The 19064-nt window shown below is 55.4% G+C and overlaps 1 protein-coding gene across 5 annotated transcripts; it reads right to left on the bottom strand.

Moving 5' to 3' along the window:
- Positions 1 to 1510: 1510 nt before the first annotated feature.
- Positions 1511 to 16622, bottom strand: Vegfa (vascular endothelial growth factor A). Of its 5 annotated transcripts, none has more exons than XM_077801864.1 (8): positions 16464 to 16622; positions 13407 to 13455; positions 10188 to 10384; positions 9334 to 9410; positions 8952 to 8981; positions 7020 to 7073; positions 5758 to 5889; positions 1511 to 3491 (listed from the first exon to the last, which is right to left on the bottom strand). In XM_077801864.1, the coding sequence occupies exons 1-8, from the start codon at positions 16527 to 16529 to the stop codon at positions 3470 to 3472; spliced, it is 627 nt and encodes a 208-aa protein (XP_077657990.1). In that variant the 5' UTR covers positions 16530 to 16622; the 3' UTR covers positions 1511 to 3469. The 5 variants fall into 5 exon arrangements, with proteins under 5 accessions (XP_077657990.1, XP_077657989.1, XP_026250244.1 ...); XM_077801863.1 differs by having other exon boundaries at positions 7002 to 7073; XM_026394459.2 differs by lacking the exon at positions 16464 to 16622 and adding an exon at positions 14397 to 14747 and having other exon boundaries at positions 7002 to 7073.
- Between the last annotated feature and the right edge of the window lie 2442 nt (positions 16623 to 19064).

A 19064-nucleotide genomic window follows, 5' to 3' on the forward strand; every position in this document is an offset into this window, starting at 1 on the left:
CTCACGGGACCTCGTGCAGATTTAGCATCAATTTGGTGGTACAGGACCCGGAAAGGCGGCTTCCTGGAGCACGGCCGCCCGTGGAGGGGGGGGACCTCACCTCCCGCCTTCTTCCCACGTGGACTCAACTCTGAGCACACTGCCAGTCACCTGCACACCTCACCGCCCTCAGGGGATCTCCCAAGAGGACAGCAACAACCTCCCCCTGGCCTCTCTGCCTTCCAAGCTGTTGCCAGGCACCACCAGAAAGCATCTCTAGCCAGGCACGTGGTGGTGCATGCCCACAATCCCAGCAGCTCAGGACGCTGAGGCAAGAGGATTGTGAGTTCAAGGCCAGCCTCAGCCAAAGCGAAGCACTAAGCAACTCAGTGAGACCCTGACTCTAAATAAAATACAAAATAGGGCTGGGGATGTGGCTCAGTGGTCAAATGTCCCTGAGTTCAATCCCCGGTACCCATCCCCACTCCCCCTAAAAAAGCATCTCCAGCTGGGATGCTCCATTTAAAACCCTTTAAACTCCGTTCCTCCCTGACAGTCCTCTTGGCAGGGTGCTACAGGCTAAACTAGCCCCTGCCCATCTCTCCAGCCTCCACCCCACAGCCACTCCTAGCCTGAGTCCCACCTCCAGGCCTTTGCTCCTGGATGCCCTCCACCTACTCCTCCCTGTTCTCTGGCTTCTAACGGTCCTTTAAGGGGTAGCCTAGGTCATGCCATGGGAAGACACCCCTTATCCCAATCCACCACCCACAAGCTAGATGAGGTGCCCCATCACATTCGATGAATCGTCCACAGCTTTATAGCTGTCTCCCCACACACCAACCCTTGCTAGATCTTGGAGTATAAATATCTGATGCATACAGCATCAAATTGGCCCAATATTTAACCAAACCATTGTGGTTTCAAAGAATAAATGAGAGGTTCAGGAAGTGGATCTGGGAGCACTGTTCAGCAATGCCAAAGACCCAGGCAGGTCTCCCCTTCCCCAGGACCAGGACACGGGGGAAGCGCTTATGCAGTAAGGGAAGAAAAGGAGTCCCCACAGTGTCAACCAGCGCTCCAGAGATCTTTCTGAGGGTCAGAAAACTCCAAGACATGTTACGTAAAACTAAATTAAAGAAATTATACCCTTCTCGCTCCCAGCAGGCTATAGACAACAAGACCCCGCAGCCAAACACGGCCCATTCCTGTCTCCAGTGCAGCCGGGTGGAGACAACCAGTTCCTTTCTTGACCGGGGCCAGGGGCCTGGAGGAGCTCTTTTCATTGCAAGGGAGTTGAGCCCCCTCCACCCGTTCCCAGAGCTCCCCACAAGACAGCAGGTGGACCTCCAGGGCCAGCCCAGCCAGAAAGCAAGACTCTGGCCCCCAGCACAGGACATGGGTTTCCCCATATGGTACATCCCAGTGACCCCTTTCCTTAAGACAGACGCCGCCGTGTTCCCCAAGGGAGGAGGGTGGGAGGAAGTCTGAACAAGGATTCAATGGAGAAGGAGAGACCAAGAGGAGCTTTGAGATCAGAATTAAATTCTTTAATACAAAATGCTTTTTTTTTTTAAGATATATCTGTATTTCTTTGTTGTTGTTTAAAAATAAATATGTACTACGGAATATCTCGAAAAACTGCACTAGAGACAAAGACGTGATGTTAATATCTTTTTCCCCCACAATTATTACGGATAAACAGTAGCACCAATAAATAAATGATAACAAATATTAAAATTAAAAAAGGAGAGAGATTTAGTATGTAGAATTCTCTATTTTTTCTTGTTTTGTTTTTACATATAAAAAACAGAATAGCAATGTCTATTTTATCAGAATCACATATATACATAAACATATATATATATATATATATATATATATACACACAAACACAAGTTGCCAAATATATATATAGTATGTAAATGTATATTGAAACCTTATTTCAAAGGAATGTGTGGTAGGGAACTAGGGCACAGGGGAGGGCAGGACTGTGTTAGCAAAATTAAATATCTGTTCAGGACAAGCTAGTGACTGTCACCGATCAGGGAGAGAGATTGGAAACATGGATTTTACACACAAAAACCAATACAAAAAGAGCGAGAGAAAGAGCAAGAGATACATCTCATAAATAGTTGAAATTAAATATTATCCAAGAATACTGAAAAAAAAACCCTACTCTTTTAATTAAATTAACTGTTTTAATTTCTAATTAAAAAGGGATATTAAATAAGTACCGTATATAAAAGACTTTCTCTTTCTCTGCCTCAGTGGTGGGCATGTGGATCCTGCCTGGTCTCTCTTAGCCTCAGGAAGGGACAGGTCAGGGGACAGGGGAAAGATTAACCACTCACACACACACACACACACACACACACACACACACACACACAGCCAGGTCTCCTGGGGACAGAACTAGTGGTTTCAATGGTCTGAGGACCTGAGGTCCTCGGCTGCACCCCGGGATGTGGGGTGAGGAGAGGAGAAGGGGAATCCCAGGAGGAGGAGCCATCACCGGCCGCTTCTTCCACCAATGTCTCTTCTTGAGGACACCTCTTGGTGGCCTCCTGGGTGACTCAGAAGCAGGTGAGAGTAGGTGAAGACTGCCCCGGCTCCTGCATCTTCAGGCAGTGCCCCCCGGGGGACAGAATGCCCTTGCAGCATTGATGGGGAGCCACAAAGCACACCCAGTCCTGAGGCTCCCCAAACTCCTGGTCAGAACCAGTGTCCTTGTCCCTGTACCTGTCTTTAGGTTTTCTGTTGGTTTGACTCAAGGTAGAGGCTTGGGGCCAGGGCTGGGTTTGTCGGTGTCCCCAGAAATGAGCCAAATTTGCCCCCACACCCTGGCCTTGCAAGATCCTGGGCAAAGGAGAGGACCCTGGCTTCCCTAAGAGGGACCCCCCCCAAAAAAAAAAAAAACAACATGCCAGAGTCTCTTGTCCCATCCTCTTCCCTGTCGGCATCTGGGTAGGGACATTCTCCTCCCAACTGAAGTCCACAGCAGTCAAATACATCCAGTGAAGACACCAATAACATTAGCAAAGTTAATTTAAAAACAGAATATATATATTTTATATATATAAAATATATATATTTATTTTCATATATATATAATATATATATATATATATATATATATATAAATGTATGTATGTGGGTGGGTGTGTCTACAGGAATCCCAGAAATAAAACTCTCTAATCTTCCGGGCTCGGTGATTTAGCAGCAAGAAAAATAAAATGACAAATCCAATTCCAAGTGGGACCGTGCTTGGTCACCCGCCCGGGAATGCTTCTGCCGGAGTCTCACCCTCCGGACCCAAAGTGCTCTGCGCAGAGTCCCCTCTTCCTTCATTTCAGGTTTCTGGATAAAGGACTTCTGTTGATGGCGACGGTGTGGTGGCGGCGTGGTTAGTCTCAGTCATTCTGTATCAGTCTTTGTTGGTGAGAGGTCGGGTTCCCGAAACTCTGAGGCAGGTTCCTTCCTCCAGCCTGGCTCACCGCCTTGGCTTGTCACATCTAAGGGAAATAGCAAGACAAAGACTAGGTTAGGCCAGGAGGGGAGGCCTGGGATGAGGCAAGCAGCTTCCCCGTTCCTGGGAGCCCTTGGGTCCCTGTGTTGTCGTAGGAGCTGATGACAGGGAACCTGCAGTCCTGGGACAGGAAGCCTCCATGGGAGGGAGACACCCAGCCCCACCCTCGAGAAGCCCTAGTCCAAGCAGCAGCCATGCTCAAGACAAAGACATGGAAACACCGCACAAAACAACAAATGAGCAAGTACCAACAGACAGCCCCGCTTGACATTTCTTTCTTTCTTTCTTTCTTTTTTGGCACTGGGGATTGAACCCAGGGCACTTTACCACTAAACTACATTCCCAGCCCTCTTAAATCTTTTATTTTGAGACAGGGTCTTCCTAAATTGCTGAGGCTGGCCTCAAACTTGTAATCCTCCTCCTGCCTCAGCCTCCCATGTCACTGGGATTACAGGTGAACACCAGGCTCTACTTGGCACTTCTAGAGCCGATGGGTGACCAAGTTGGGCAAAGTTAGCCAGGAGGACGTTTGTGCAGGAGATTTTTCAGTTCAGTCTCTTAGGGCTAGTTTGGGGCACAAGAATACCTAGAGCCAGGGAACCAAAGTGGCCAGAGAAAGGGAGCCTGCTCTGGGGACAGGAAGTCCCCAAGGGAGGGGAGTGGAAGGGCATGGGGCCCTAGGAAGCCAGGGAAACCCCTCCGACCCCATGCCCTGTCCCGGCCTGGGCTGCAGGCCTCTTCTCTCTGGAGCTGCAGGCCTAGGTGCGGGCTGCTTGTCCTTTCCAACAGGCTGAACAGAGACAGCTCTGTGGCTTTGCTTTTCTCACTGAAGCAGAGGGGACCACCAAGAACTTTCTCATCGTGTCTCTGCCCTGCCTTGTCTTTTACTCTCCTCCCTGGGTGAAGAAGACAGAACACACGCTGCCCTGAAAAAGCCCCAGTAGGGCTTAGGTCAAGTCCTAAGCCTCCAACCTTGCGAACCGAACTTCCCAGACACAGCCAGCTTGGGCATGGGGTAAGGTCACCTCACATATCTCCCTCCCAGACAATTCCTCTGCAGAGGAATCACCAGGAAAACCCCCAAATGCCAAGTTCCTTATCTTCCTCAAGGCCTCCTGAAGAACTGAACCCCCTCATCCAGAGCCCCCATCCAGCACTAATATACTCTTCCTGCTTTCACACAGCACCGAGACACATGGAACTCCTGCCACGAAGGCCTGGTCCCCAGCACTGCCTGAGTACCCACCAGTCACAGAAGAGACTGGAGAAGGAGCAGCGTACACTCCAAGGAGCCTCTGGACCAGCTGGGGAGTCTGGCCCCACCTAGGTCACCCCCCCAAAAAGCCCCCTAATCCCAGACCACTTGGGCATAAAGAACTCCAGCCCAGACATCAGACCGCCAGCCGTCCCTGTGCTCCTGACTTCGCCACTGCTGAACTTGGCCAGGTCACAGTCACTCATGCACTGCATGCTTCCTTAGTCCCCACCATGGACTTAGTCCCCACATGTGTCCCAGGAAGATGTGGACACATATTGGGCCACAGGGCCCCAGACACCTGGGGATACCCCATGCTTCAGGAGTTCAGACTCATGTGAGGAGAGTGAGCACGGCCCCTCCCTCCACCCTTCCCAGGAGCAGTTAGAAATACGTAGGCTGTTTAGGGTCCTCGTGAGTGGTGCAGGATTAAAGCATCCTTGGATCCTAAATCTCCTGCACTGCGTAAGAACTGCAGCATCCTAAACCACAACAGATCCCTCCAGGGGCCCCAGTCTGAGCGGGAGAATCAATCCTGGCCCCATGGAGACACACTGGGGGAGAGAAGCTAGCCGTGATGACTGGACCGTCAAGGCCCCACAACAATGCCTACACTTGGTCGCCATCGTTCCACACCTGGAAGGGCTCTCTGTGTCTCGGCATTAGCACAACCTCAGCACCGACGGCCAAAACAAGCAGCAGGACCACAGGACACAACACACAGCTTGCGTCCACATCACCACGTCAAGCCACACCAGCCTACCCGTTCAGGCAGCCAGGGCAACCTCCAAGCAGGCCCCGCCCGGCAGGCCCCGCGTCCTTGGCCCCACGGGTCCTTGACAGCAGAGGAGGCAGCAGTCGCCAGGCAGGCAGCTAGAAGCCCAGCCAGCATCTGGCCCCTCTCAAGCTCACGCGCTCGCTCTGTCTCTCTCTCTCTCCCCATGTCTGCGATGTGATGTCCCTCTCTGACTCGCTCGCTCACCCTCTGGGAACCAACCTGCAAGTACGTTCGTTTAACTCAAGCTGCCTCGCCTTGCAACGCGAGTCTGTGTTTTTGCAGGAACATTTACACGTCTGCGGATCTTGTACAAACAAATGTTTTCTCCTCTCTGAGCAAGGCCCACAGGGACTGCAAAAAGGCAAAAGGAAAGACATCTAAGCTAGAGCATCAGCAGAGAGAGAGAAAAAAACCCATGCAACACCCCCTGTCACGTCCGCAGCAGCACCCCTCCCGGCTCGCCGGCCCCGCGTCCTTCCACGTCCTGGAAGGATCTGAGCACTGCAGCAAAGACAGAGAGAGCGGCGGAAAGAGGCAGCACTGGCTAGGACGCCCGCCTGCAGGAAGAGGAGGGCACAGGCCGGCAGAAAGTGCAGGGAGAGGGCTGCCATATGGGGCGGGGCTGTGTCCCTGGAAGATGTGGACACGTATTGGGCCACAGGGCCCCAGCTGCAGCTGCCCCCCGCAAAACACACCTTGACCCTTCACCTGCTAAAGACAGTGGGCAAGGGCTCAGACCCAGGCTTTTCCAAAGGTGGCTTGAATATAGGGCATGACGGGAAGTCAAGTTCAGAGGCAATGTCCAGGGGCTAGGCCACCATCAGCTACAGGGCCCACCACAGCCTCCAACCCAGAGGAAGTGGCCCTACAGGGAGACTTCCACATGTGGGTACCATGGGTTGGGCTAGAATTGAGGCCCCAAGTCCCTGAGAAACCAAGGTACTTCTCCCAGACCAGAAGGGGCCACCATATGGTGCCTGACCCTCCTGAGCTCCTCCTTCAGCCCCCAACAAGCCACTTTCTGCCATCGCACCCCCTCCTCACATCGTCTCTGCCCTCCCCACCACCCTCAGCTTGCAGACATGTTCAGAAGCCTAGAGCAGTGGAAACCAGTTGGGTGAGCAGGCCCCAGTGCCCAGCCCCTGTGCCAACATGGGTCCACCACCAGTGCCCCGTGGGTGAGAGAAAGTCGGTGCCCAGCCAAGCCAGAGGCCCCTCCGTGAATCCTCCAGGCCCACTTGGCCAACCCCCCACCCCATCCCTGGACCAGCAACACCACCACAAAGTCTACCCGTTGGTGCCAATTAGTGGAATGAGAGTGAGAGAGAGACACTGGGTCTGGGAGGGAGGGGCAAGAGCCAGGGAGGGGCGAAGGGACGAAAGCAGGGTTAGGGGTTACTGCAGGCAGGGGTTTGATTGGGGGCCAGGGGACTCCAGGGAGTTAGCAGCGGGCACCAACGTACACGCTCCAGGGCTTATACCGGGATTTCTTGCGCTTTCGTTTTTGCCCCTTTCCCTTTCCTGGAACTGATTTTCTGGAAAATAAAAAAACAGAGACAGACCAGAGAAAGAGCGAGGGGGGAGAGGAGAGCAAAGGAAGCAGTGAGGGGATCACGGATGGGAAGGAGCGAGACAAAGCCAAACAGGCCCGCTCTCGGAAGCAGGCGGCCAAGGAGGCATGCGACCTCAGGAAGGTGTGTAAGTGGCACTCCTATTTAGGGCCGCTTTCCCCATGGCTCTTCCTCCTCACTCTGCCCACGCTGGGGTGGCAATCTCAGCCCCTGGCAAGGCATGGGGTAGGGAGCAGAGACTGGAGGGCACAGGATCCAGATATCTACAGGATCATAGGGCTCCTGGTCCCAGGCAGGGCATCTGGCCCTGAGGGCAGGCTCTCAGCTGCCCTGTACAAGTCTGATCCTGAAGGTCAGGCAGGGTATAAGAGCCAGGCCAGAGTTTGAGAGAAGGTCAGATTCCTGACCTGATGCAGAGTGAGGGGAAGGCCGTGTCCAGCACCGCCTGCCTTCCTCCCCAAATACAATAGCAAGGGGGTCTCTCCAGGGGCTGTGCTTCTGGGAATCCTAGCAGGTGGCGGGCGGGGACATTACCTTAGGAGCTGGCACAAAATTCAGAGCAGCTCATGAAAGGCAATAGCCCGCTCAGTAACCTGGGCTGGGAGTGGGGCTGGGTGTCTGAAGAGGGGGCAGGAGGTGGCAGGGTCAGCGGGCAGGGAAGGGAGGCTGGGGGAGGGGCCTAGCAGTGCTTGGCAGGGAGTTCTCTCCCCAGCTGCACCATCTCGCCAGACTCTTCCGAGCCCAGGCGAGCCCCGGCTCTCCCTGTGGGCAAAGCAGGCGTTTGGGGAACGGGCAACGGGGACAGGCTACAGCTTGCCCCCCTCAAGGGAGCCAGCACTCTCCACTCCTGCTAACCCCAGAGAAAACACTCAGCATGTCTATCACAGCAGGGAGAAGGGAGGGGCAGAAGGGATGGAGGAGAGGGCGAGTCTGTTCCCCTTGGGAGAAAGCACTAGAAGAATGGAAGAACGGTCTGCAAGCTCGCTCCGTGCTCTCACTCCCTCTCCCTGAGCCTCTTCTCCCAAATCATTCTAGTGCAGCTGGGGACTTAGGGAAGAGGCAAGGGGTCAAGGCTTAGGAGAATTCCTGTCTGTCCCAGAGTGGCAGGGCAGACAGGAAGGTGCGGGTCAGGGCATGGGTGCTCTCTCTCAGTCTCTCCTCCCTGCATGCTCATTCCAGTCAATGCCCACTGCCCTCCTCCAAAAGCTCACTGCTCCCAGACTTTGCCCCCCAACCCCATCCTAACCCAACCCTCCATACTGGGCCTCAGAAAATGGCTAACATGGCACTTTTCCTGCCCAGCCAAGAGGGCTTGTGTCTGCTGCCAGCCCCACTCCTGCAGGAAGGCATGTACTATGAAACCCCCCAGTGGCCCCAAATCCAACTGCACTGCCACAATAGCCACCAAAAGAAACTGCTGCCTCTGACACACAAAAGCTGGCCTGTCACCCACTCTCTCCCCTACTATGGATCCCAGGCAAGCCAGGAAGCCAGCATCCACACTGGCCTGAGACACCGAATCAGCAAGGACTACCCAGGAGAGACCTGGACACCTGACAACACTGGTTTTGTTTTTTTGTTGTTATTGTTGTTTGTTTGTTTTTTTGTTTTGTTTTTTTTTTTTTCAAAAGAAACATCAAGTTCCAGGCTGGGTTTTCTCACTAACCCTGGAGCCACAAGCCTGGAACTGGCTCCATGTCCCTGCTTCCACCACAAGACCCCCAAGAAACGAACTCCCTGACCAGGGGAGGCCATCAGAGCCCCCAACTGAGGAAACCAGAAGCCCCAAACCAAGACAACCGGCCAAAGAGCAGGAGAAGTGCTAAAGTCAAAACCACTTACTTTTCTTGCCTTGCTTTATCTTTCTTTGGTCTGCAATGGGAAGAGAAAGAGAAAAAGAAAACACAAAAACAGAAGAGTTACAATGGTGCGAATAACAGTAGAGATTATAGTAGTAAAAACTTAACATTTATGATACAGCAACCGTGTTTTAATCCCTTCACATGTAATAACTCCTTTAATCCTTGCAACAACCCTAGGAGGTACGTTCAATTATGGTGCTCATTTTACAGATGTGGAAACTGAGGCACGCCGAAGTGAAATACCCAAGGTCACACATCTGGAAGGTGGACATGGGTTAACAAGTACAATGTGCTTCACTCCGGTGGGGACCATGGCTGTTTGCTGAATAAATTAATGAATGAATGGGCACCTTGGTCCTCACCTGCATTCACACTTGCTATGCTGTAGGAAGCTCATCTCTCCTATGTGTTGGCCTTGGTGAGGTTTGATCCGCATGATCTAGAGGGGAAGGAAGCAGATCACAGAGGTTAGTGACCCAGCCAGCCATACCCAGAGGGGCACCCCAGGGCTCCTGCCACTTAGCACCCAGGGGCTCTACAGAGCAGGGATGGGTGGTGGAGGCAGGGGGACCAAAGGCTCTAGTAGAAAAGAGCCTCCGGCCACCCCAACTCTCCCAACCCTGCTGGCCTCAAGGAGCCTCTCTTCCTCTTGAGGGCAGACGTGGCTGCAAGGGTTGGCTAGGCTGGGAATTCGGGTCCTGGGTTCTTATAGGTTCCCATCCTCTCTCCTCCTTCTTCCCTTCTAGGCCTCACCCTGATGCACCCCTAGCAGCTCCCTGAGAGCCACCTACCCCCAGTGTCTGAGTTCCCTCCCACTCGCAACCCAAAGGTACCAAGAGGTACACAAAGACCACCTTTTAACTCTTCACAGACCAGGTTCACCCAGCTCCCCAACAAGGTCCCCAAGGAAGGAGGGCCCCCAGGCTCTCTCCAAGGAATAAAGAGAAGGGCTCTTATCAAAGGCAGCAGCCCCCTCCTGAGCCTTGGGAGCAAAGGCAGAGGAGATGGTGGGAGTTTGGGGATTTGGGCTGGGAACCGAGGTAGATAAGACCCCACCACACCACACCTCCCCACCCCAACCCCAACTCAGGGGCAGGAGCCGGACAAGGCAAGTCTAGTTCCTCCTACTACAAGCTTCCAAGGAAAAGGCCCAAACCACCTGTTGCAAAAAGTAAGCCCCCGCCTCCTCCCCTCCCCCACCCCCACAGAGGCTCACCTGCATAGTGATGTTGAACTCCTGGGTGGGCACGCACTCCAGGCCCTCATCATTACAGCAGCCCCCGCACCGCATCAGGGGCACACAGGATGGCTTGAAAATGAACTCGATCTCATCTGGATACTCCTGGAAGATGTCCACCAGGGTCTCTATTGGACGGCAGTAGCTGCGCTGGTAGACATCCAGGAACTTCACCACTGCATGGGATGGAGTGACACGTGAGCCCAGCAGGTGACTCGCCCAGCTCTGTAAGCCTCTCCTTGGGGCTTCCATGAGAGGTATTCACTATCAGGAAAGTCCTTCCAAAATCTAACTTAGATCCCTTCTCCTGAGTTGAAGCCCTTCCCTAAGCTGCCCACCATCACTAGTGAAGTTTGTTTTCATTCTACGGATTACATGAGCTTTCGAGTTCCAGGGCAGATGGCCTGCCACATCGAAATCCCTGCCTCACCGTGACAGCCAAGCAAATTCCTGAGCCAATGTTAATGCCAGAGGACAGTGTGAGTGTGGGTACACCTTTTGGGGGTGTGCTAAGCTTCACCTGAGAGGAAGAACAGCCGGCTTTGCCAAGCTGCTCTCCATTTTCCTATATCCTCCCGACAGATAGGGCCATAACAGACAACCCTAACCATTTACTCACTCCTTGTCGGGCACTCAGCACAGGGATCATCCATAGCTATCTAAACTGTGCTCCCCTATGATATTACTACTACGGGGGCCTCATCTTACAAATGGAGAGCTGGAGGCTCAGAGAGGCTATGTAACCTGCCACAAGGCCACACCACTAATTAACAGGACAGTTAGAATGGGCCCCAGAGCCTTCCCAAGCCTATGGCATGCAAAAGAGAAGCTTCTGAAAGCACCTAGCCAGCTGCTGGTCCCCCCCCCCAAGAAATGGACTGAGAAAGTACCAGCAGGTGGCAGTGGGCCGGCACGGTGTGCCAGCCACTACTGACCCCGCCCAAGAGGGCAAACTGCTTGCATCATGGAAAAAGCGGTGCTGCCACAGCCACGGAGCATTTCTAGATGCTGATCTGGAGGGAGACCAGGATAAAGACAGTTTCCCAGGCTGACCACAGAGCCTGGGGTGCACTGGAGCATGAAGGGGTAATTCTGGGCCATAGGGGCGGGGCCCTTGAGAATAAATAAATGCAGGACTCCCGGCATGACTACTTCAAACTGTGGCCCAGCCTGCCACTCCCCATCACAGTTCCACTGCCACCACATAGCAAGCCTGCCCGCGCAATGAGCTCCCCTACACGGGAAGGAAGAAGTAATACCAGCCAGCAAGGAGGCTTAGGCTTTGGCCATGACTTGAGGTGACCTTGGGCCTGTCCCTCCCCTCTCTGGGCCTCCAACTCTGCTCAACTGTGTAAGTGGGTTGGCCCGATCTCTAAAGACACTGAAACAGAGGCTGAAATGTGGGGAGTTGGCTTCCCATTTCCAGCACTGAGAACAACTACTCTTTTCTCATTCTGAGTGGAACAAAGTTTGGAACTTCACCAAGGCTTCTTAAGTGCACACCCCAATACACTACTGCCCCCCACCCAGGGACTAGAGCAGCCCCCCGAACACACACATACCTCTAAGGCTTGTTATTTATTTTTTTTTCCAGAAGGGTAAAGGAAAATGAGACCCAGGGGTATGTACACTGTAAGTTGGTTGGGGAGAACTTGGAGTATTGAGGAGAAGGTGGGGAGAAGGCCAGGGATATCAAAAGTGAAAGAACAGTGGGGGAGGGGGACCAAGACAGCCTCCTACCTTCCCTGGGATCTCTACTCATATCCAGACAGAATTCTTCTCTGTCCCCAAAGGATTAAGGGAAAGCATGGTCAAAAGAGAGTAAATGAAACCAGGGGTCTGAAAAAGTCATTTTTTAAGCCAAGTCTATACTGAAGAAGATGACTAATCTAGAATTTGTTAACTAATCCTTCATCATGCATGGGACAGAGGTGGCCCAGGCCTGGAGCCCCACCCAGGAGGAGACAGCAGACAGGTCTGGCCTGGGCAGTGGTGCTGATAGCTAAGGTACAGACCCAGGCTAGGCATGCCTTTGAACAGCTTCTCTTTATAATCCCCAAGGCCCATGCATAGGAGGTGAGAGGGCAGCTCCAGCACCCCTGCAGCCCAGTCCCTGCTGCAGGGAAGGCTGTCCTCTTTTGTCTGGGGTGTATGCACATGCTCTCCAACACCAGTCTTTCGTGGTTTTCCTTATTTATGGCAGACAACCTTTTCTCTAACAAACAAAGACCATTTGTCTTGCCTCTCCCAGACCACAGAGACCACTAGGAAACTAAAGGGGGTGGGTGGTGCACTGGGAGTGGGGGCCTGTCAGTGGCACAGGACAGGGAGTGGCAGAAAGCCAGTCCCTGGGCCAAAGGAAAGGGCTCCTGGGGTTGGGAAGGAGGAGGCAGAACCGGCTGGGCATCACCACCCCTGGCGGCCACTGCAGCCACACTGGATTTGAGTCACAGAAACTCGCCCAGGAAGAAGACCCCAGGGCCTTCCCTCCTCAGAGGAGGGGAGCATGGGGAGTGGCATCAGGCTGGAGCAGAGGCCACACTCAGTGGTGGGGAGAGCCAGGGCGTCCCCAGAGAAATGGGAGGCTCCCCGTACTCCAAACCACAGTGGAACAAAAGGCAGGCAGACTCAGGGTTGGGCAGGGGGGCGGGGCGCCTGGGAGTTTCAGCCAGCCCTCTGCTGGCCTGGCAGGGAAGTTCACAGCACCCATACAGACCAGCAGGGCTTTCTCCACCCCTGAAGGAATGCCAACGGCAGGAGGGTAGCAGGGTGTCTATTAGCCTGGGCCCCTGGAACCTCCAGCTCACACAGGAAGGGCCACAGCCCCCACAAATGGGCCCATGGCTGGGTAGGAAGTGACATGGAACATCCATCCTCCCCAGGAAAGGGGGGCACAAGGGACACCTCCCTTGATATCAGGAATCCCCAAACGGGCACTACCTTCCTGGTCTGTGCTTACAGCTCCTTCTGCAAATGAAATTTTACTAGAAGGAGCTGAAGACAAAAGCAACAAGTCTGACTTCCAGCACAGACCTGAACAGAGAAGGGACCTTAAGAAACCGAAGGGCTAACCTCATGGTACCCACCTCTGTCTTGCTTCTCATATTCCCGCACCCCTCCCCCCCCCAAGTCTGAAAAGGAGGATTTGGACCTGCCCCTGCCTCCCGGGGACCCCATCCAAAAGCCAGAGGGACTCACCTTCATGGGGTTTCTGCTCTCCTTCTGCCATCGGTGCAGCCTGGGACCACTGAGAACAACACAAAACAGCAAGGCATTGGCATGGGCATAGGGAGGGGCAGGGGTGCAAAGGCCCAGCCATGGGGCCCCTCCCCTCCCTTGCTTTCCTCCCAGTCCACAGCCTCTATCTTCTCCAAAGCTTCTGGGTGGAACAGGAATAGCTGGGGTCCCCACAGATCCAGAGCATGCCCACCACCCCTGGACTGCTCCAATTCTAAACCCATGTAAGTTAAAGACTAACCAGATGTTGGGGGCTGGGAAGCTCACAATGCAGGAAGAAAACACCAAAATCCTGTGCTGTTCAGGCCTCTGTCCTTTCCCCACAGGGCCCTCACCTCACTCTAGCTGCCCCCGATTCCCTGGTCCAAAGCCATGGGTAAGTATTAAGGTCAAATAGGAGGACAAATTTGGACTGGGGCAGGAAGGAAAGACTGGGGGCGAGAAAAACAACATGGTGACCTTCTCCTGCTGACATGACAAATACCAGGGTGAGCTGGTGTTGGAGAGGGAGGGGGGTGCAGAGGACCGAAGGGCACCAACCACCCTCCCCCAGCCAAACTCTTCTAGTCCTCAGGAAGATTCAGTATACCCATAGGTTGCTTAGAGTAGAAGACTGAGAGGAAGTCTTGCAGGGGAGAAAGAGACCCATTTCCTTTCCGGCATCAGTCTCTCCAGAGCTGCATGTACTTCCAAAGCCCCACTAGCTTCCCACTCCCACCTACTCTCCAGGCCCCTCTGGCCTGGGTGCCTTCCTCAAATGCATCCAGGGAAGCCTTTTCTTCCTTAGCACTCCCAGGGGGTGCCTGGCTCTAACCCAGCCTAAGACCTCCTTGCACCCCCCACTCAAGAAGCTGTGAAGGTCAACAAGCCAGACAGTAGACCTGACAGCAGCTGCAGGGGAGGCTTCTAGTCCTTCCTGAGGTCTCCAGTGCCTGACAACTCCTCACCCACCTGCCTGCTCCTCCTGTAGAGCAGGTCCCCAGCAGCAGAGCTGTACTCAAGCCAGCTTGAAACTCCAGACCCCTCTGGGAGGGAATAACTAACTTCTTCCTTCTCTCTCTCTCTCTCTCTCTCTCTCTCTCTCTCTCACACACACTCTCACACACACACACACACACACACACACACACACACATCTCCAATGTACCCTAACCCAGGTTCCCCACACTTTCCTTCAGGGCCAAGGTCAGAGGAAGCCCCTCTCAAAGGCAGATAACAGTTTCCAGGCTCCCAGCTGGATAGCCTCTCACTGCAACCCCTTCAAGGACCCCCCTAGATTCTGAACCACAGCCCCCTTAAAACCTCTGACATTCTCCCTAAGCTCTTGACTCCTCCTGAACCCCAATAATGAAAAGGAACAGAAACTTTAAACCCCCTCCAAGGCCAGGGGGCACAAGAGGGGAGGTTCTAGGCAGGGAGGGGCCAGGTGCCCTTCTCTGGGGGCCTCTGAAGGTCACTCTGTGGCCAGGCAGTCACTCCTCCCCCTCCTCCCCACTTGGAGGCCTGGAGCCAAGGCCTTTGTGCCAGGGTTTGAGGAACTCTGGGTGATGACAGGGACCCCTGCCCATTTCCTTCCTTCTGCCACCTCTCCAAGGGGACACTCTCTGGCTGAGTGAAGGCGGAAGGGAGGAGCTGAAAAGGACCCCTTAAGTGGTTTTGAGAAGCAAATTGGGTGGGCAAATTTGGAGTTCCAAAAAACCACCTGCTCCAAAGCCCAGATTTGCCAGGACAAAGTGGGTATGCAAGGCTGGCAGGAGCTTTTGCCCAAGGTGCAGGAAGGGCTAGTCCCACGCTGCCCATGTCACAGCAAATTTCAAACCATTTTTCCAAAAAGTAGAGTGGGATGATGATAGTCTTCAGACCCTCCCTGAGCCCACCCCATAAAAGCTAACGCACAGCTCACTTAAGGACAGTTGGGGAAGGGAGGGAAGCAGCCGGTCACCAAGTCAGGACTTTGGACACAGTTTCCACAAAGCACCTGGGTGGGCTCTAGCACCCCGACTTCTGACAGTTACCCTTCTTTCCCTGGACTCTGGGGCCAGAAAGGGTCAGATGGGTCCTCAGTAAAGAGAAGTGAAAAATAAATGGGTGGTGCGGGTTTCTCTCCACACTAGGAGGACAGGAGGAAAGGGGGAAGGGGCGTCAGAAATTTCCCCCAGCACAGGACAAGCGTAGGGGCCAGGGACTATAGAAAGGGGTATGGATGGTTCTCTGAGTCCCCGGACTGGGGCTACCTCGAGAGGTCACCTTCCCGCGGAGGGCCGGCGGAGGGAGGGGCTCGCTTGCTGCCCGGGGTTCCCGGCTCCAGCAGCCGTGGCTCCGGGAACACGAGGCCGGCCAGGCCCGGGCTGATGTAATCGGCTCCGCGCCGCGCGCGCCCGGTCGGGCGGGGGAGGGCGGGCACCGAGCGGGACGCGAGCAGGGACGGGCGGGAGTGGCGCCGCGCAGGTGGCCCAGCAGGCTGGGGGGTCCCCGCAACAATCCATCCCAAAACTTTTCCCAAACTCGAAGCGAGGGCCGTAGAGACGGAGTGGCAGTGACAGCAAGCCCCCTGTCTCGCCTGCGCCCTGCCCCCTCCATGCTCTCTGCCCTCCCGCGGTCCAAGGTCCGAGCACCCCCCTACCCGCTGTGCTCTGGCTCCCGCCCCCGCTGCCCGGACTTCCAGTTCGTCGGGAACCCGCGGCCGGGAGCAAACTTCAGCCGCCAGCCGCAGCGCAAGCCCAGCCCCCTCGGCCTCCTCCTCTGGCTCCCGCCCTCCGCTGTTCGGCCCAGATCGTACGTGCGGTGACTCTGGTGGGTGGGCAGGGCCCGCGTGGGCGGTGAGACTATCCTGGCGCCCTCCCACCTAGCACGCGCCCCCTCCCCCTACACGTACGACGACAGAGGGGGACGCCGCGCGCCTGGTGCCCAAGGACCCGCGTGGGTCACGAAGCCCCCACGCGCGCGCTCGCACGCACGTCCCCAACCGGGAGAGGCGCTCGTAGCAGCCCGCGGCAGCCGGCGGGCACAGTCGCTTACCTTGGCATGGTGGAGGTAGAGCAGCAAGGCAAGGCTCCAATGCACCCAAGAGAGCAGAAAGTTCATGGTTTCGGAGGCCCGGCCGGGGCCGGCTCTGCTCACGCTCCCTCTCCGGCTCGGGCTGCGGGGCGGCCCGCTCTCCTCTGCGCCTTGGCGGGCTCCTTTTCCTCCTGGAGCCAAGGCCCGCGCCAGGGCCTGGGACGCGCGCGCGGCTGTAACACTGTCTGCGCACACCGCCGCCTCACCCGTCCATGAGCCCGGCTTCCGAGAGCCTAGTGGCCACCGCGGCCCCCTCTCCTCTTCCTTCTCTTCTTCCTCCTCCCCCTCCTTTGGCCGCGGCTTCTCCCGGCCGGAGCTAGCACTTCTCCCGGCTCCGCTCGGCTCGACTCCCCCGGCGCGGACCACGGCTCCTCCGGAGCGAGAACAGCCCAGAAGTTGGTCGAAAAGTTTCAGTGCAATGCCGCGAACCCCGAACCCCTCCACCCCGCCTCCGGGAGCGGGCTCCGGGTCCTGCCCGCGGCTTGCCGCCGCGTCCACTGTCGGCCGCCTGCCTGGGAGGAGGTGGGCGCTGGGGCTGGAGGCGGTGTCTGTCTGTCGGTCAGCGCTACTGGTCTGATGCGGGATCCTGAGGGGGAGGGCTCACGCTGCGCTCTGGCGGTCACCCCAAAAAGCAGGTCACTCACTTTGCCCCTGTCCCTCTAGCTGCTCGCTTGCTCGCGCGCTCTCTGACCCCGTCTCTCTTCCTCGACTTCACTCTGGAGCTCTCGCTACCTCTTTCCTCTCTCTTCTGGTTTCCAAAATCCGAAGTGATTTGGGGGAGTAAAGAAGCAATCTCCCCCAAACCGTCGTTCCGATTTAAGTGGAGAACGGGAAGCAAAAATAAATTAAAATGGGAAACAATAGTTTAAAAAATGTTTAAGAAAAAAAGAGGGTGGTGAACCCTGGATAAATGAATATCAAATTCCAGCGCAGAGACCCCTGGCCGGTGAGTGCTCTGGACAGTCCGCCTCGCTGCTGCGTCTCGCGACAGAGCTCCGCTGCCGCCAGCTCGGCTCGCCCTCTGCGCCGCGGCCTCCTCGCAGCCCGGCTGCCCCAAGCCTCTGCGCTCTTTCCTCTAACAGCCGACTGGAAAAAAAAGGGCTTGGCCCCGCCCCACCAAGGACCCGCCTCCAGACCCGCCCCGGGGCGGGGCAAGGCCGAGCCTCTGTCCCTCAGGCTAGGCACCGCCTTCCCCAGGGACGTCTAGTGAAGTCTGGGCCCCTAGCCCACCACCGTGAAGGGAAAGCTCGACCCCCACTAGAGTTCACAGCCTGAAAATTATCCATGTGTCCTCCACACAACTCTGCCTAGACACACATACACGCCTGCGGGGTGTTGAGGGGGGAGAAAAACAGGAAAGTGAGGTTATGTGCGGACAGGCCCTGAGAGCAATCCTTTGATGGGACTATTAGAGGGGGAGGGTGGGAAGCTGGACAGGGACGGGTGGGGAGATGGGCACAGGTCTATTGGAATCCTGAAGGGACTCCTGGCCTTCTTCCCTTACACACACACACACACACACACACACACAAGCACATTTTCGCTCTCTCTCTTTCTCTGCACGCCCCCCACCTCACTCATTGACATACGCATCCTCACGCAGACTAGGCTCGCCCAAGTTCACGAGTTCCCTGTGGTGGCCGAGCGCCCCCTAGTGACTGACGTCTGCACACCCCAGCTCTAGCTCAAGGGAATGGGTCTTGGAAGAAGGATAGAAGGAATTTACTCCTGGACATCCCCCTCCCCCACCTCCTTTCTGACCTCCCAAACTGTTGCGTGTTTGGGACTGGAATGCCCTCGTGGGCAAAAAACCCAGTACTGTGTGCAGGGGGGAACAATGTACTTATCTGGAGTCCCTATCTGACCTGAGAACATTAGAGGGATCTAGAGCCCTGGGGTGAATGGGGTTCTTAGAGAAGTGTCCAGGGAAGTTGCCCTGGGGAGAATTTGGCACAAAACGTGTAACTTTGAAAAGGACAATCTTTGTGGTTCTGGGGTTAGTCAGTGGCCTAGAGGGAAGAGGACCTGTTGGAGCCCACGTATGCACTGTGGAGTCTGGCAGAGCCCAAAGGGAGAGGCAGCTGGGCAGACAGAGGCCCTTGTTCCTCCTGCACACACACCCCCCACAGATGTTGCCAAGGAACTGAGGCCAGGGGGCTGATGGGGGCGGATGAAGGCCAGGGTTTGAGTGATGATTCAAACCTACCCCCCAGTACTCAGAAACGTCCTAGGCCAGTTGCCCAGAGCTCCCACCAGGCTGGGGGCCAAACCCCAGCCCAGGCTCACAGCTCATCTTCTGAATAGTATTGGGGAGTCTACTTAGCCCCCCATTCCCTCCAGATCCCTTGGCTATTAATCCAGGCTTGCAGACTCTCCCCTCTCTTCCTCCTCTGTCCCCTTTCTATCCTCAAAGCCCCCCTCTCCCCCAACTCCCCACATCTTCCCTAAGTGCTCCCCAAGGCCCCCTACCCCACCCTTGGATATAGGAACCAGCCTGGAAAAATTCCTGGTTGGGCTTTGGCCCAGCTGTTCCCAGGCTCCCCCAAGGGAGCAAAGAGGGGG

Source organism: Urocitellus parryii, chromosome 8, assembly GCF_045843805.1.
Source record: "Urocitellus parryii isolate mUroPar1 chromosome 8, mUroPar1.hap1, whole genome shotgun sequence".
NCBI classification, from domain to species: domain Eukaryota; kingdom Metazoa; phylum Chordata; class Mammalia; order Rodentia; family Sciuridae; genus Urocitellus; species Urocitellus parryii.

Coding starts and splice junctions, on each gene's coding strand:
- Vegfa (XM_077801863.1), bottom strand. CDS start 16,529: ATGAACTTTCTGCTCTCTTGGGTGCATTGGAGCCTTGCCTTGCTGCTC. Junction 7,074..8,951: donor GATAAAGCAAGGCAAGAAAA/GTAAGTGGTTTT, acceptor TTTATTTTCCAG/AAAATCAGTTCCAGGAAAGG. Junction 5,890..7,001: donor CGGTATAAGCCCTGGAGCGT/GTACGTTGGTGC, acceptor GCCTTTTTGCAG/TCCCTGTGGGCCTTGCTCAG.